Consider the following 19,134-nt stretch of genomic DNA (forward strand, 5'->3'; position numbering starts at 1 on the left):
AAGTAATCAAATTATAGCTATGTGCTTGAACTAGGATTGGATACGATTCTGTTCAATTTGATTTTCAACAAAATTTTGATTAATTTGCATTTAGGTTTTTCAAAAATCAAATTGTAATTGAATAAAAAATGTTTCTTATAATAAAAAATATCTGCACAAATTCTGTCGATTCATTCTTTTTTATTTTTTAATTTCAAAGCTTTCTAATTTTTAAAATATTATTTTCAATTGATATAATGCTTAAATAAGTCTTTAAACTATTCAAGAATATTTAAGTAAACTTTTATTCTTTTATTGCGTTTAATGAAACCCTCATATTTTTATTTTGAGTCAAATAAGTTTTTATTACTAATGATTGACTAATTGTCATTAGTAAAAATGTTACTTATCATTTTATATCCACATGTCAATGATATAACATTGATGTGAAGCGTGAGAAATACCACATGAGCATATTATCATCTCAAATTAATATGTTATGTCATTATCAATTATAATACTCCAATATACCATATTATAATCAATTATGATATTTTAATACACCACGTTAATGTCACACGACATAAACTAACAAATGACATTTTGATTAAATCAATAATTAGTTATAAAGACTTATTTGACTCAAAATAAAAAGTATAAAGGTCTATTTAGCTCAAAATAAAAGTATAAAAGTTTGATTGAACGCAATAAAAGTATAAAAGCTTATATAAATTTTCTTGTTAGTTTAAGGGTTTTTATGTACATTATGCCTTTTTAGTTTTATTCACTTAAATTTATGAATGTAATAAATGGAAGGCTAAACACCCAAATAAGCCTTCGAAATATATCAAGAAAGCCAATTTAGCCTATGTCCTTTTATTATGTTCAAATAAACTTTTAAATTTTTTATTTTGAGTCAAATAAGTCCCTTTCATTAACCGTTGACTAACTTCCGTTAGTTAACAGTAAAATTAGTAATTTTTTATCTCACGTCATCAGCCACGTGGCACATTGACATGTCATCTTGATGACATTAATGTCACATGACAAATGACGTGGTATAAAAAAATTATTCACTAAGAATTAGGTTTTTTCTTTTTTACTTATCCAAATGTTCAAAAATTATTAGTTAAAAATTTAAACAAAAAATTTTAAAAAAAATTAACTGCTTCAAACTTACCATTCTTTCTTAACTAGTTGCCATCTTTTTAATTGAAACTATTATTCTTAACAAAAAAAAAAAAAAACCTAATCCAATTTTTGCAGTTTGATTGAAGCCATTGTTGCTCACAAACAAATATTCACTTTCTTCAACATTCCCTAAACCCAACATCCCTCGTAGTTAGAATGTCTTCTCTCTTTCCATAATTCCTATTTCTCTTTTAAAAATCATTCTTTGAGTAATCTTGAATTTTCAAAAACTACGAAAGATGTGAAGAGAGAATCTATTATTGACTTCCTCTTCTCAAAATCATATTTGGGCATTCTCAGATTTCTTTATATTTTCTAAGCCAACGCATCTTATAATCAAAATGTCCTCTTCTTATCTTAATTCCTATTCCTCTTCTAAAAATCGTTCTTTGAGTAATCATGAATTTTCAAAAACTGTGAAAGATGTGGAGTGAGAATCTAACGTCCTCTTCTCAAAATCGTTTTTGGATATTTTTAAATTTCTATACACCAACTTTCAATCGAACAACAATGGCTTCAATCAAACTGAAAAAGTTGGATTAGATTTTTTTTTTGTTAGGAAAGATGACTTCAATTAAGAAGTTGGTAATCGGTTTGAAATGATTAGGTAATTTCTTTAATTCTTTTTCAAATCTCTAATCAATCATTTTTGAATATTTGAATAGATAAAAGGAAAAAACTCAATTTTTAATTAGCAATTTTTAATGCCACTTGGCATTGACGTCATCAAAATGACATATCAACATGCCATGTAGTAAATGACGTGGTATAAAAAATTAGTGACTATACTGTTGACTAACTTTCGTTATCAATGGCTAGTGAAAGTGACTTATTTAACTCAAAATAAGAGTTCATGAGTTTATTTGAACGTAATAAAAGAATATGGATTAAATTGGCTTTATTGGTATAATTCGGGGATTTGTTTACATATTTAGCTTAAATGAAATATACGAAATTATACAAAAATTAATAAGAAAAATATAATTTGATTTTGTTCAAATAATTTCACTTTTTCACTTTATAAATTGAATCGAAGAGACATATTGAGTATCCAAATTAAATCTAAAACGAATTCACTAAAATCTCTCCGATTTGAATTGAATATCACTTTCAATGTTTTTTTTCCTAGCTTTCCAAAAGGGGAAACAAAGCAATTTCGAAGTTGAAGTTGCTTAGCCTGATTTTTTTTAGTTTATCTATCTCTTAAAAGCAAAAGCCAGATTAAACAAGATTTTTGAGAATCTCTTAAGAAAAGCAGTTTTTTTTAAAAAACAAAATTTTTTTTTAAACAAAAAAGTTTAAAGAAAAGCTTCAGAGAGGAACTTTCTCTTCTCTTCTTTTAAAAACATGTAAGCTTTTAATGAAATATCCCTTTCTCAATCAATCTCCTTTTCCCCTCCCTCTCTTTGCAAGTCACCATTCTCCAACACAAAATCGAGATCTCCTTTTTATCTATATTTCTCTCTACAAAGATTACTAAAAAAAAAAAAACTGAAGGCCCAGCAACAAAATAGCAAAATTTAAAAATTTTTTATTTTTACAAAGATTAAGAGAAAAGACTACTCAAAATTCAAAGTTGTATTAAGGTACTATTTAAAAGTTTTCTCTCTTTTTCACAAAAAAAATCTAATACTATACATGTTTAAGAGTTTAATTGTTATTCCGTTTCTTTATGAATTTTTTCGAGTTTTATATCTGAAATTGTATATAAATTCAAAGTAGATTTGTTATGCTTTGATTTACTAAGTGATTGAAGATGGCATAAATATCCTTTATGGTAATTTTAATCAAAATTAGAGCTTATATAATTTATTTTACTAAATAGCTTATCAAAAAATCTTAATTTAATTTTAAAAACTATTATTCTTCATAAGAGTTTTATAATAATTTTTAAATTAAAAAAAAACTAAATCAAACAGATTTTAAATGTGTAAATATTGTCATATTCCTATTGGCTAATTGGATGGACAAAAAGTACTTCCTACTTCGTACGAGTAGAGAAGCCTAAATCTAAATGCAATTGCATGTGTAAGATTTACCCCATAATCTACCTTTTATTGTTTTGTTAGTTCCCTAAACTTGAATGAAAAGTAGATGTAGGGGGCAATTATTGAGGTACATGGGAGGTGATTTAATCTCCAATTGAAACTGAAGGCCACGGGTGGAATCTTGCTTCCCGATGGCCGGCAAGTATTTTCAATATAAATGCGTTTTCGACACGTTAATTAGAAAGTTTGACATTTTATGGAAGCCAAAGAAACAAAGTGATGCCAGGTCCTAATTAAGATTTTCTTTTTTTTTTTTTGGGTTCAAACTGCACAGAGATCAGATATCATTAATTTGCCCAATGGTATGCCAATGTATCAGGGAGAAGTGGCTCAATTTGTACCTTTACATTGGCCTCTTCCCAAAGAGAATATGGCAGTGATTGCGAAGCAAATGAACCTGAGTCAAGACTTCTATCGTTGGCCTGCATTTTGATTATGTATTTTGTGGGTTTTGAATAGTTCCAAAATTGCATATTCAAGTTAATGTTTTATCTGAAAAGAATTACGTGCATTGCTAGTTTGAGAATGAACAATGTTTGGGGATAGATTAGATTAAACTTTTGGTTTTTGTAATGATCAATCCTTCGAATGCAGGATTAATTAAGCAATATATTTTTTTCCCTAAATTACACACATCTAATGAGAGCCTTAAAAAGTTGACTATTGTTTTCATCTATAACGTCTTGATTCCTTGCACGCAAAACTCAACTTCAATGGTGGGGAGGGTGAGTAGGTGGTTTTCATTTTGCACATGGAGCCACCAAAATACCTTTTAACTGGATTCAGTAATAATGATAGTCTAGAAAAGATTTCAACATAATTGTCATTGGCATATGCAAATTGCAACATGTTTTCACATGCCCATCATTTGATGAATGCCCTGCTACTGCTATATGAATGAAATGACCAAAATTTACTGCCAATGGGGGTGTGGGTGGGCTACACCCAAAAGCAAGCAGTGGGCCACCAACAATATTTCATCCAAGACTCTAGTCTCTTTTAACACTTGGACGGCAAGATCAAAATCGTGTTTATATAAGCTAAATCACTTTAACAGGAGTTGAGTTCAGAGTTTAGCTTGCTTTGCTCCTTGAGATAATGACAAAGACGGCATCTCAAAAAGCATTAGGAAAGGAAACCAACCAATTCTCGGGGAAAGTGATGCCCACTGTTCTGTAGTTTCCTTGTCAAGGAAATTCGGGAAACAAGATTTTCCAAATCAGCACCTTCTACAGTTGAATATATTTTTATATATGGACTTTGAATATCCTGCCATTGACTGACAAGTGAAATGTATCAATTATTGAAGTATCTACGGCCTTTGTTTTTTGTTCATTCCAAGTCCCTGTCTGTCTTTACAGGATTAATACGTAGAAACTTCCTAACAACTGATAGGAGTACTAGAATTCTTTACACTAACACTTATCTGACAATTGGGCTCACTTTCTCTCTCTCTCTCTCTCTCTTTTTGAATAATTTTCTTTTGGTATTTTTTTAAACAATTATTTTGCTCCAGGAATTTAATCCCGCATTATTCCACCCAAAATGTTAAGATTAAGTCAAGACAAGTGTAATTTTATTCACTATTTACACTATCACTACACCTCTTTTTGGGTCTCAACTCCCAAGGAAGATATTATTATTATTATAATATATAACAATCTGATCCTAATTTTCACCCTGGTTGTCCATGAGTGTGATTAATTGAATTTTAAAAAGTACATGATTGTTATATATGCATGCATATATATATATATATATATATAATAATTAATGGTTGGTTGGATTTTGAAACCTTTTTATTTTGATGGTTTGGAATGCCTAAAAAGAGGCTTGAGGGTTTGTAATAGACATTGGTATCCAAAGAAATCCACCAGTGAAGGCTGCGAGAAATCGTTCTCTTAAAGATCCTTGTCACAAAACGCTTGAACCAATCAGGGAAGAAACTGCCTACTGCTTACTTACAATGCGCGTGATAAATAACCTTGATGACAATACTCGCCATCAAAGCAACATTCTACCACTATAACAAACAACTCATGGTTAATTAGATTAGATATTATTCGGAATCTTATAACAAAAACAGTTAGAAAGAGCCTCAATATTAACTTCAATTCTAGATTTTTTTAAATATAAAATATCATTGTTAGTGAATCATTATGGTTTTGGCAAAAAAAAAAAATTATGGTAGAATATAGAATATTTCAATAAATGGAGAGAAGGTTAAGGAAGAAATGAACTTATATATAAATCATGTTGTGTAATATTCTTCTCCTTTTTTTTAATCCCACAAGGAATATTTTCTTCCCATATTTTATAATAAATTCATAAATCTCACTTGATTATGGGCTTTTAATGGTGCAATTGGCTTTGATTATATGCTTTGTTTTTTGGTAAAGATCATTGATTGGTTGATTTTGGTTTTTTTTGAATATGAATTAACTTTGCAATATTTTTTTTTAAAAAAATAAAGATTTGAACTTAACCTTTTAAAATGAAATATATGCATTTATTATTCTTATTATTAAATTGGAGAAGTGAATGAAATATATGTATTTATTTTTATTATTATTATTATTATTTTAAAATTAAAGAAAGGTAATTTGAACTCTGCATCGTTTTTTAAATAAAGAGTATTAACTAATGAATCAAATATTTAAATATAAATAAAATAATAATAATGCATTTATTATTGAATCTTATATGTATTATACTGTGCAAGTGACTAATAATCTAATCTAGATCAAGATTTGAAGTAAATTTAAATATTAATTAGAAAATTTACAAATGTGTAATCATATCATCAAGATTTTCAGACCGAGTGAGTCCTTTGAATAGGATTGGGTGTCTTTTACCACCCGAATTTCAGACCCTTTTTGTTCCATCACTCGAATTTTTTACCGAAAATAAAAGTAGAAAAAGAAAAAACAAAAACGGGAGACGTGCCTAAAACAAAACGGGATAGTCCACGTGGCAGTGGAATAAGATAAGTGGAATGCAAGTGCAAAATTGCTCGTCTCACCTGCTGGTTTACATTACCCCTACAAAAGTCGCAGGCTGTCCCCAGCAGCAGGAGGCAGCAGCCATCGCTCAAACCCTTACCTAACAACCTTAGAAACCTATTACCCTAACGCCTTAGGCGAATAGTGACAAGAAGCCAAATAAACTTTCGCTTTTCAGTCTTTTAATCCTAATAACTCCTCCCCTAATCCTTAAAAACCCCAACAAAAGAACTGCTTCAGTACCCGCCCCGGCCAAAATGGAAGCCCGTTTTCCCGGGAAAAACTTACCCCCAACCAAAACCCAAAAAAAAAAAAAAAAAAAAACAAAAAAGGAAAAACTCAGATATTTATATCCCAAACTAACAGATAGATAGAATAGAAGTATCAGAAAAACTACAAACAAAACACCAAAGCCTAAACCATTTCTCTTTCTCTTCTTCTCCTCTCTCTATCCCACACACACGCACACGCGCACGCGCACACGTTTTAACAAGAACAACTCCGTCGCTTTGTCGTCGAGATTACAAAATCAACGGTGGTGATGGAGAGAGAATGAGGAAGAACCAACGGCTACGATTGCCGTCATCGTCGTCGTCGTTTTCGTCATCATTACTAGCGTCAAAACCACTATCAATATGTCGGTATCGTGTTCCGATTGCTTCACGGACTTACTCTGCTGCGAGGATTCCGACGAGATATTCTCCGGCGAGTCCCCGGAATGCTCGTCGGAGCTGGACTCTCCGGCGTCGTTCATCGAGGAATCCTCCATCGCTGGCTTTATTGAAGATGAAAGGAACTTCGTCCCCGGATTCGATTACCTGGCTCGGTTTCAGTCCCAGTCTCTTGACGCATCGGCTCGAGAAGAATCTGTTGCATGGATTCTCAAGGTTAACTGTAACTGACTAAACTGTACTACTCACTATCTCTCTTCTTTGATATTACGTTAATACCACTGGCGTACGTTAGCTGAACCCCTCACAGTTTTTGCTATAACGCGCTAGTTAGGTTATGCTCTCAATATCAAAAGTAAAGAGATCTAATAACAGCCGTTCGATTGACCGAGATGAATTGTCGATTGGCGGCTTCTACTTACAACTTTTTCATTTTGTCATGTAATAATGCTAATATTTCCTTTTCGTTTTTGTGCAGGTGCAAGCATACTATAATTTCCAGCCTTTGACGGCGTATCTCTCCGTTAACTACCTGGATCGGTTTCTGTATTCCCGCCGCTTGCCGGTGAGCTTTGCGTTTCCGTCAGTGTTAAGTTTAGTAAAAGTTACAAGTGAAGGACTATTCGCTGAATAAAATTATGTTGGCGGAATTTGAGTGATGAATTTTGACTATTTGGTGTAATTATATTTGACTTTTCAACAACGATAAAACTTGAAAAGGACTCGAGTACTTTACTACACTAATAAATAAAAAGAGTAAGCTTCTTTTTTTTTTTTTTGGGTTGAATCAAACAGTGGCTTGCCTTCTTCTCCAAAAACTAAAAATAGAAAAAAGTGGCTTGCCTATGCATTAACTACAGTATGAGACTTTTATTTAAGTGTATTTATAAAGCCCTTTTTTAAAATTGGTATGTCGTACTATTTCTTTTATATATGATGGTATATACTCTGAATAAAGTTTTACTAGTATTATTCTTGTTCTTTTGATGGATGGTTGGTACCTTTTCTAATGAGCTGAGTAAATGTGCACGGAATTTACCTTAATAATGCCACAAAAAGTTCATATCTACATGTGTTAGATATTCATTATTTTTGGTACTACTATTATTAATGGGATGATGATTTGTGGTGATTAGCAATTAATGTGATGGCTTTTTTTGTTTTTTTTTTTTTTATCTTTTGCTTTTCAGCAAACTAGTGGGTGGCAATTGCAACTTTTATCTGTTGCTTGCTTGTCGTTAGCGGCTAAGATGGAGGAACCTCTTGTTCCATCTCTCTTAGATCTTCAGGTATATTTCTTTTTAATTAAAATCATTGCTAGTTCTATTTTTCCTTTTCAATGATCATTAGTGTAATTTCAACATAATGCTATATATGCAGGTAGAGGGTGCCAAATATATTTTTGAACCAAAAACAATCCGCAGAATGGAGCTGCTTGTGCTCACGGTTTTGGATTGGAGGCTACGATCAGTAACGCCATTCAGTTTCATTGCTTTCTTTGCTTGCAAGCTCGATCGAACAGGAACTTTTATCGGGTTTCTGATCTCAAGGGCAACGGACATCATTTTATCCAATATCAAAGGTATTGTAGATGCAATGAATTTTATTCCCTTTCTGTCGGTTGATATATATACATGCACATATAAGCAACATTTGTATGAGTAAACATAAAGAAAAAAAAAAGCACAAGGATTATAATAATCAGTTCAAATAAAAACTTGTTTGCTAATGTCAACAGAGGCCAGCTTTCTAGAGTATTGGCCGTCAAGCATTGCTGCTGCAGCGATACTATGTGCAGCCAATGAAATTCCAAACTTGTCTCTTGTTAATCCTGAACATGCTGAGTCATGGTGTGATGGACTAAGCAAAGTAAGCTCAATATGTAAATGCAATTCTCAGTTAATGCTTGGGCGTATGCTTAACAGGAAACTAGTATGCCAACTTGGAAAAATATCTAATTTTTGCAGGAGAAAATCCTTAGCTGCTACCGGTTAATGCAAGAACTTGTGCTTGACAATGCCAGGAGGAAAGCACCAAAGATCTTACCACAGCTTCGGGTAACAATCAGGGGCAGAATGAGATCCAGTGAGTCATCATCCTCATCTTCCTCATCACCTTCTTATAAAAGGAGAAAATTAAATAGCTGCTTGTGGGTAGATGATGACAAAGGAAACTCTGAGTAAGGTGAAGGGGGAAATAATAAAGAAAAAGGTGGGGGGAGAAAAAAGAAAACAAAAAGGGGTGGCCCAAGTTGTCTAGAAACCTCGATATTTTTTTGGAGGGTTTTGAGAGAGTAAATTGACTTGAGTGATGTAGATTATTTAGTATATATATCTATATATATATATATATATATATATGTATGTATGAAAGAGTTTGGTGAGTTTGGAGATTTATTAATTTTTTTGTTGGTGGGCATTGCCATTAATACGTTAATGGCTTTGCAGATTCCCAAGGGAGTGGGGATTTGTTTACATAAACATATGTGTGTGAGAAAGTTAGGGAAAGACGGGGAAAAGCCATGTTTAATATAGTGGGAGCCATGAAGTGTGAAAGAAGTGGGGAGGGGATTGAATTCAAAGCCTGCATTGATTATTGAATGAAAGGTGGAGGAGATGGTGGGTCCCCCAGGCAGTAGGCAGAGGGATAGAGAAAAGAGGGGAGAAAATTTCTGAGATGGTTCGGCGGAGTTAGGGATTGAACGTTGAAGTTCAGCAAGATGAGATGAGAGGTTTTAAAGTCAAGGTTCCCCATCTAGCCCACTATCATTGCTTCAACATCTGCTTCTTCTCTCCATTGAGTACTATTGACAACGCACAAATATTGGATGAAAAAGGAGAAATAAATATGAAATATGGAATATGGGTCGGCTCCTTTCTTTATAGCCTTCATTTTCTTTTGAGTGGTTTGTGTGCACACGCATTCGGCATGTGTGGCACGCACGTGTGTATGTGTGGTTTTTTGGCGGGAAATGCCTCTTATTCTAATGGCCTTGACCTTTGGCCTAACCAATACTGGACTTTTTCCAATGGTGTTCATGCGTGTGAGGGTCACATGTGTGTATACTTTTTATTTTTATTTTATTTTTTTTAATTTTTTAATTGAAATTTTCCCTCAGATGAGAAAGAATACTCTTTCATGGCCAGCGATTGGCCTAACATATACGAAGGTCTTTGGGGCCTTTCAAGCGTGTTGTATTTGATTCGTGAATAAATAGACAATGAAATTATCAGATATGTATGTATATAGTAGAAATATCTTCTTTCACTTCATGTCTTCTCTCTTTGTCTATGCACTGCACGTGATTGACAATGCATAATTTGTAGGTTTGCCATTGGTTTTATTGCGACTGTATCACGGAAGAAAATTTTTATGAATCGCTGTGGAATTTTGCGGAGGCATCGTCTCAGTGAAGGGACTGGCAGTTGGTCCCGCGGGCAATAAAGACGTTTCATTCATGAGCATGACCCTCTTAGCATGCAATTGTCACTCGTGATTCATGATCGCCCAGCCCGTGCCTGGTTTCCTTAATTTCTTCCAGCTCTTAAAAACCACACATCTCAACTGATTAGTCGTCAACCAATTTAAATAGCCGATTTCCAAGGGTTTCTTGTCTCATTCCCTTGATATGATATATACATATATATCAACAATAATCTCTCTTACTAAAAAGTTTTTTGGATTTCTTAATTATCTCATATCCCAACCATATACACACATATGTCTGTGGTTAGAAACTTCTTTACATCCAATTATATTAGTGGGGGTGGACATTGTAGGAAAAAGCCAAGGCTTAAAAAAGCAAGCTCCTTTTTCATCTAACAATTGCATACAAGTTGTTTTGTAACATTACAAACAGAAAAAGCCCATCAAGGAAGTTGTCATCTTCCCCGACATAGGGTATATCATCTTTGCATGTGGTAACATACACGATGGCCCTTTAAAAATGGTGCGTAAAAAGGTCACCATGCATTTTAGGGCAACTTCAGCAATCGTCATGCAAACCTTATCACCTCTACTCGCACACACGTGGTATCTAAGCTGTTAACCATGCTCCATCACATCCCCCGCCTGGCCTGTTTATAAATCTCACTCAATTTGACATGAAAAAGTTTTGTATGCCAGGTTCCTCCATGGACTGCGGTGACAGGAAACTCGATACGCGGACACAATTCTTCATCAGTACAATTAACTCTCCCTTGCATTTCTACTTCTTAGCTTCTTTTTTTTTTTTTCCATTGTAAGAATGTAATTACACTTCTACTTCTTAGCTTGGAACATATATCAATCTGTAAGAACCACTAGGATTATTGATACAACTCCATGGTTTTTTATTAATTTAACGTTGATGAAGTCTTTTGTTTAATCGTTCTAGCAGCTATAATACGAATAGAAGAATGGTAGCACTCATGTCCTGTTCTGGCTTTACAAAAGTCATTTCTAGCTGTTCCAACAGTGTGGATCCCATAATCAAACGTGTCAGAATCCACTTGGGTTATTTAATTATCTTGAAATCCTTTTATAAAATCCTGGGTATGGAGCGGCTCACCAATCAATTAATCAGATGTGGCGTTTGCTCATTAGTACAGCTATGAAGGAGCCATGAAGATTTTGGACTCTATATATGTATGCACACACATACATTTTCCTCATAAAAACCACCATCTTCCCCACTAAAGGGTCACATTAAACTAATTAAATTCATGTCTGATAACTATATTAAATCCTCAACAGCCCACTCCCGTGGAGGTTATGTGACCCAAACAAAAAAGGAAAAGGTTTGGATTAATCCTCATCTTTAGGATTTAATTCAAAAGCATAAAATGGGACAGACACTAGGCCAAGTGTTGGAATACAATGACGTAATTATTAGCTAAAAAATAACCACAATTTCGATCAACTTTTAAAAGGACAAAAAAAAGAAAGTTGCGCAAAGCACGTGTCTTCACATGAGATATTTAAAACAACTTGGCATAATATGTAGTGTAATAGTTATAATACATGCCATATATGCCGTATCCAAAGAAAGTTTTTAAGAACAATTACGTTGTATTTCATACACTATAACTTGTTACAATAATAAAACTATAATGTTATAATGAGTCTATAACAAAGTACAGTAAAACTTCTATAAATTAATATTTGATAAATTAATAAATTCAATTAAATAATATTTTTAATCAATCTCATTTGAGATCAACATATTAAATTAATAATTCATTAAATTTAGAAAATAATACATTTTAAAAAACACACATATGTTTCACTTGATATATAAATTAATAATTTTTTATACATTAAAATTATATATATATGACTCAATTAGGAAGCTTTTGTAAAATATCTTTCCAATGTTACTTATTTTTTCTTGAAATTAATGTCTCATTGGACTTTATCAGTAACTTTTATTAGTGTATTAAGAAGCTTGGGTATACTGTTCTTGTATTGTAAGAGAAAATTATGTAATATAATTATTGTTTTGAGTGCATCTTTATGCGAGACAGACTCCAATACAGAACTACTGTCTTCAACTTCATCTTCTATGTTATTTTCATGATGTTCTCAATAATTTGCTCGTCATGAATAATGATAATTAGGAAATATTTGTATAATCACAATATACAATATTAAGTTGAATATTTTTTTAAAAAATAAAAATATCTTGATAAATTAATTTTTATTAATTAATGTATAAATTTATAAATTATTAATTTATCGATTAAATAATATTTAGATTAATTAATAAATTTTTATGATTTCAAAAGTATTAATTTATAAAAGTTTTACTGTAATTTCCGAAGGTGGAATCAATCAGTATTTAATTTGTATACCATTATGTAACTTTTTTTTATAAAATTTAACCACGTGCATTGCATAAAAACATTAGTTCCATTTAAAGAATCGCAATTGCATTCCAAATACCATTTGAACTGCTTAAACAAATCTGCTTCAGAAAGAGTAAGATTTTGATTAGGATGGAAAATTTCATGATCTTATCACTGTAAAACAGGTCCGCCTAGATAGCAATTATGGCCTTACTAGAAATGTGGCCTTAAGGGTTTAGGCGCCTGTATCAAGGAATTATACATTGTGTACGTACATAAACATTTTACCTTTTTTGTGTTTTTTAAGTTTTAAGGTCCTAACAACACATGATGGGGTGGAGCGTATTTATGTAACTATCAACTTGGGGCGTTGATAAGGACGTGACGTTATCGTATTGGATATAAAAAGGTGGGGCTTTTCAGTTTTCACCAAGGAGAGAGATTTGGGATTTTGTCTGTCAGCAACAGGTTCCCACCATTATTCCTCATCATGAGGACCAAATGATGGCCTATGAGAGTTTGGGTTTTTTCACTTGCTCACCAGCGGCCATAATTCACCTATAATAGCATTACTGTCAAAAGCAGAGGGCGGTGGTAAGAATCGGACAAGTGCCATGGCAAATAAACCTAACAATGGGAGGGGGAGGGGGAGGTCCCCAACTGCCTAACGGCTGCTTATTTAATCTCAATTGCATGAGATTTTTGATGTTGAGCTAAAGGGCCCCCGACTCATGCACTTGCTTATCGTGGCACTTAAAAAATACACATGCCCACACACTCTTTTTCTCCAAAAACGGTCTTTAAAGTAAGGAATCCTAAGTATAATCCCAAAAGCCAAAATTTCTTTTCACCTCCCAATGAAAAGCGGGGGGGGTGTAGGGTGCAGAATCTAGTCTCTTTTTATTTTCTTGAGCAATTTCGACTTTAGATGGCAGTGACAAATTTGGAGGACCCCTTAAAGTTCGGCTTTTGAAGATGATTTTTGGTTGTAAAAACAAGCTCGTGGGGTTCTCTGTAAAAGTTCATATTGGCCCATATACTAAAGAGTTCAAAAGCTAGAATGATGCTGAGTTTCTCAGATATGGATCTTGGTTTAATGCTGAATACAAGACAGTACCATTCTCTTCCACTCCATTGGGTACTTAAAATATGTCCCTATCTAAGCTCACAGTTGGTATCTAAAGAAAAGCAAAATAAGAAAGAAAAACAAAAAAAAAAAGCGTACCTATGATATCTTCATCACATTCATATACCCGCTCAATATACCTGAGAGCAAGTCCATTTTTGAACATGGACCGCCGCAAATATCCATTTTGCAGTTTTATTCATTTGATACAATGACATCCATCCCTAATAAATCAATTCCCATGTATATATATATATATATGCATATGGTCTGATCGATATATATGAATCATGTGAGATAGATATATATATTTTTGAAAGAGGGCGTGGGCGTCATGTCATTGTAGACTATAGAGTAAAGCTATAAAGATTGTTCTTTTTGTAGAGAGAGGGCCTGTTTTTGGCTTTCCAACTCACAATTACTGTCTTTGGATGCCACAAAAGAAAGCTGAAAGGGGAAGGATGGTGTGTGACTACTCTCGAGGGAGCGTGGGTGTCGTGTTGTTCTTTATTTTGCCTTTGTCATAGTGCCTGGACCTCCATTTCCAAGAGTGGAGACAAAAGAGTCGTCTGTTTAATCATCAACATTCAAGAACCTCCATGCCCTCCTAATCAGATCACCCTTGTTTTGTTCATAATTACACGCGGTTTAGCTCAAGACAAACAAACAAAAGGTGAAAGCTGAGAGTAATGTATTAGATCAATCTATGCTTAGAATTAATTACATTAACTAGACCGAAGAGGAAAAGAAAAACCACTGGGTTTTGGTCAACACGTAAGAAAAGAAAAGCTGAGAAGCCAAAAGCAATAGCTGTTTAGCCGAAAGCTTGTACCTGAATGGCTATATAAAAATGATGGCAATTGAAAAGTTTAAAGGTTTTTGAAAGTACAACAAACATGTGTAGATTAGACTAATCACATTCGGGTGCATGCATGGATTCTTGGTTTATTCCAAAAGCCCAATCTTTCTTAATTTAATCATACAATTTTATTTCTTAGCCAGCTGTCTCAAGTTTCAAGTAAGGGGATGGATGACTCTAAGAAAACATATCGAAGTTCACATTACATTTTCATATAGAATGATTCAACGTTTTTGAAGATCCTTTTGGTCTAACATAGATCAGATTGACTAGTCTCGTCTGATGTGAGCTATGGCAGGTGCAAATAAGAATATGGTAAAAGGAAGAAAAAGAGTAAAAAAACACATGTCCATTCTAGTGCATTCCAACTCAAAATCCCACCTCAGGAAATATTTCCTAACTTGGCGACAAGGGGAAAAAGGGGCATGAAGCAGCAAGAAATTAGCAGTATGAGATGACATGCAATAGACCTTCTGATCATCAAGCTGGAGCATCGGAGACCCGATATATACGTATACATATATTATATATTGATTTTTATGTGCTACTTTTATACATTGCTGTCAAGAAAAGTAAAGTAGTAGTGGATTATAACATGTCTTCAGAATTTGTCATTTGCTAGTACAGCAACATATGACGAATGGAAACGTGTTCTTTGAGGCTGTGGAGCACTACTGTATATGGGGTATAGCATCCAAACTTTTTAAACTTATTTTGATAAGGCAAAAGAATGACGGCTTTGCGAACCAACCAATTAGCCAAAGCTCCTCATTACTATAAGATTTTTTAAATGTATCAAAGCAACAGCATTAATTTCACATTGCTTTGTATAAGGTATGACATCTATTTACTAGCCACCCTTTTCAACCAACTTTTGAAATTTGTTTAAAGCTTCTTCCTTCTATTGGTCTTTAAATTGACTTGTTTTAATCAGCTGTCTCCTTCCACAAATTAATAATCATAGTGTACTAAAATCTATATGGATTATAATTTGCTGTCTTTTTTGTTTTCCTCCTTTGCCATACGCCAATAGGTACGTATAGTTTGGGCAATTAATTTTCTTTTTACTGTGTAGGAACCAGAAATTAAAACTTCTTGTTTTATATCTCACGGGTACTGGCATGGAAGATGTTGTTGAAGTTTCCACTTTTCTAGACTATGTTATTTCTCGGTCAACTGAGATATTGTTTAGTACAAAAACATGTGTACCTTGCAACTGATCAATACACATTGCCTGTTGTCTGTTGATTACTTGGCTCCATGTCTCATATCCCCAGCAAGATAACTGCTAGAGAACTTGGTACTTAATTTCGCAAGATTTAGTTTAGGGTGGGCCATTTCCGTGCGCCATTGGGGCCTTATACAAACTTCATTATCTTGTAAAACGATACAAACAAAATGTTGGTCTGTTTATATAAAATCCATGGTTGGGTTTCGGCTTTCAAGATGGCTCTTGTTGAGATCGGTCCAGTGCATCATCTGCCCTCTCAGCCAAGGCCACCTATAATGGGCTACAGTTACTATAAATCCAATTTCAAATGAGGTTGACACTTGATACGTTGTTAAATGAAATAGGCTTAAAATTTCTACTTTTATCGCACAAGGAAATGGTCAAATTCTTAATTTAACTTCTCTGCTACGGATTTAGTTATTCATTTAATATTGATACAAATTGAGTCTTTACAATTTACAAGATTGTTATTTTAGGTCCAATTCTTAACACCGTCAAGATTTCTCAGTAATATCTTAACCTGAAATTGATCGGTGCTTTGATAGCTTTTGCTGAATATTTTAAAAAATAAAAAAATTGTGACATGTATTTATGACATATAGCTTTTCATAGTCTATCAATTTATAGTACATAGTTGTGCCTCTTGGATAAGAGGATAGAGTTTATGTTAGTTTACCAAGATCTGTTAACAATCAAGAATATAATCTGTTGGAAGGGAAATAAGAATGATCGAGAATAGGAGAAAAGTGAAACTGAATTTCTTATTCAGTTAATAGTTGGCTGCATCTATTTATATACAAGGCTAATGTTGCATTAAGTGAAAGCTAATCCTAATTACATGAATAATTAAGTATATAATCCATGTCTTTATATACACATCTCACAAGTGTAGTATAACATGTGTCTAACAACCCTCTTATACAAACCATCAACTTAACACTCCCGCTTAAGATGAGTATTATGAGCATGAACGTTTGGAATGCTCATCTTGCTGAGTAAAAATTGAAACTGCCCTGGTAATAACACTTTGGTAAACAAGTTTGCTAGTTGAAGGCTGGTCTGAATATAGCTTGGCTTGATAAAACCTTTAATCACCTTTTCTCTCACAAAGTGACAATCTACCTCTATATGTTTTCTTATCTCATGGAACATTGGAATCTTACATGTGCTCAAGGCAAATTGATTGTCACAACACAATTCAACTGTATCAGAATGAGTAAACCCAAAATCTTTCAACAAAAACAATAACCAAATAATCTCACAGCTTGTAGCAGACATTGATTTATATTCTGCTTCAGTTGAACTGTTTGCCACAACATTTTATTTCTTTGACTTCCAACTTATCAAAGAATCTCCAAGAAAACTTGTTATTGGTTTCCTTGTGGTTAGGTAGCCTACCTGATCATTATCACGATAAACTTTTAGTTTCAATTTTGAAGACGCAGACAGTAAAATTCCCTATCTTGGAGATCCTTTAAAGTATTTAAGAATCCTATAAGAAACCTGCAAATGTGTGTTTCTTGGTTTGTATATAAACTGTGATAAAACTTGCACCCCATATACAATGTTTTACCTAGTAAAAGTCAAATATATAAACTTTCTAATGAGTTGTCTGTATATAGTACCATATGCCAGTAGATCATTTTTAATTGTTGTTGTTAATTCATGATTATAATCCATTAGGGTTGATGTTAGCTTGGACCCTAATAAACCATGTTTTTCAATTAAATCCAATGCATATTTTCTTTGACATAGTAAAATGCCCTTGGGCGATCTAGCTATTTTAATACTAAGAAAATATTTGGATGCACCAAGATCTTTCAACTTGAACTTAGACCTTAGATATTGTTTCACTTCATTTTTAGCTTGTGAATTAGAGCTAACAATCAAAATATCACACCCTAAACCCCACATACACCAATAAAGCTACAAATCACATTTTTTTATTCTTTTTTGTAAACAAAGAATAATGTGCCTTTGATTGTATAAACACATGCTGTTGGCTTTATTAGTTTTTGATGATAGTAAAACATTCTCATTTCATTTATGTCTAACATTTTTATCTAAGTGTGCAGGACAAAAAGTCATATGGAAATAATGAATCAACCCTTCAAATATGTATATCAAAAACCATAAAAAAAATAAAGAAAAATGGTTGATCAACAAGAAGAAAGATCTTTGGCTGAATAATAAAGAATGTTGGTTGACTAAAGTTTAAATTGGAGAAATGGCAGGCTGAAGAATATTGAGAGACAAAACCAACTTAGTCGACCAAGAAATGGGTTAATCAACTAAGTGCACACTGCTAGAGACAGAGAGCAGAAAACAGAGACGACTTAGTCGACTAAGATATCAGTTAGTCGATTAAGAGCATTCTGTCTGCAAGTTTGAAAGCTGCACTAAAAGATAGAGTAACGGCTAGAACCGACTCCCAATTGTCTCCAACGGCTAGAAAATTGTCAAACTCCCATCAAAGATGTTTCTCCAGGTATAAAAGGGTCTCCCAATAGTTAGTAACAAGTTTTTAGAATGATTAGAGAGATTTGAGTCACAGAAGAGTTGAAAAACCAGAAAATCTCTCTTGTACTCTACTGCACCTTAACACCCATTCTTTGTACTTGTATTTTGCACTCAACCTTGTATCATTTAGATCAACTTGTGATCATAGGTACTTTATTATACTTCTCTTCTAGTATTCTTGAAGTGAAGGAGTCACTCTAAGTGATTGTTTCAAGCTAGGATTGCTTGAAAGTGTTAAGGTTCTAACTTAGCCTTTAAAAGTTAGGTGTTGGGTTTTAGTTTAGCCGGTGAAAAACTAGTATAAAAGGTTTTGGCTGAGCCTGGTAAAAGCCATTGTAAGCTTGGTGAAAGCTTGTGAATTTCACAAGTTCTTAGTGGATTTGTTGAGAAAAGCCTTGGTTGAATAATCAAGGTAGTGGATGTAGGTCTTAGACCGAACCACTCTAAATTCTGCTGTCTCTTATTTACTCTGTTTTGTTTCATTTTCTTTCCTTCATTTGTCTCCCCCTTATCTAGACTTTGAGACAATATTTGAAAGAGCCAAATTGTGCTATTCACCCCACCTCTAGCACATATTATTGGGACCAACAAGTGGTATAAAAGCTAGTTCCCTGTTATTAAGGTCTAACACCCTTTGGGAGGATCCAAATGGCTCTACAAAAATTAGTAGTTACTGAGGGAC

General features: G+C 33.4%; 1 protein-coding gene across 3 annotated transcripts; it reads left to right on the top strand.

Moving 5' to 3' along the window:
• The first annotated feature begins 6,290 nt into the window (after positions 1–6,290).
• Positions 6,291–11,200, top strand: CYCD1;1 (CYCLIN D1;1). Of its 3 annotated transcripts, none has more exons than XM_018116379.2 (7): positions 6,291–7,107; positions 7,370–7,456; positions 8,082–8,180; positions 8,272–8,473; positions 8,630–8,760; positions 8,859–8,976; positions 10,218–10,716. In XM_018116379.2, the coding sequence occupies exons 1-7, from the start codon at positions 6,856–6,858 to the stop codon at positions 10,265–10,267; spliced, it is 939 nt and encodes a 312-aa protein (XP_017971868.1). In that variant the 5' UTR covers positions 6,291–6,855; the 3' UTR covers positions 10,268–10,716. The 3 variants fall into 3 exon arrangements, with proteins under 3 accessions (XP_017971868.1, XP_017971867.1, XP_007044533.3); XM_007044471.3 differs by lacking the exon at positions 10,218–10,716 and adding an exon at positions 11,017–11,200 and having other exon boundaries at positions 6,763–7,107; XM_018116378.2 differs by lacking the exon at positions 10,218–10,716 and having other exon boundaries at positions 6,295–7,107; positions 8,859–10,158.
• The last annotated feature ends 7,934 nt before the right edge of the window (positions 11,201–19,134 follow it).

Source organism: Theobroma cacao, chromosome 2 (genome assembly GCF_053813885.1).
Source record: "Theobroma cacao isolate CCN51 chromosome 2, ASM5381388v1, whole genome shotgun sequence".
Taxonomy (NCBI): domain Eukaryota; kingdom Viridiplantae; phylum Streptophyta; class Magnoliopsida; order Malvales; family Malvaceae; genus Theobroma; species Theobroma cacao.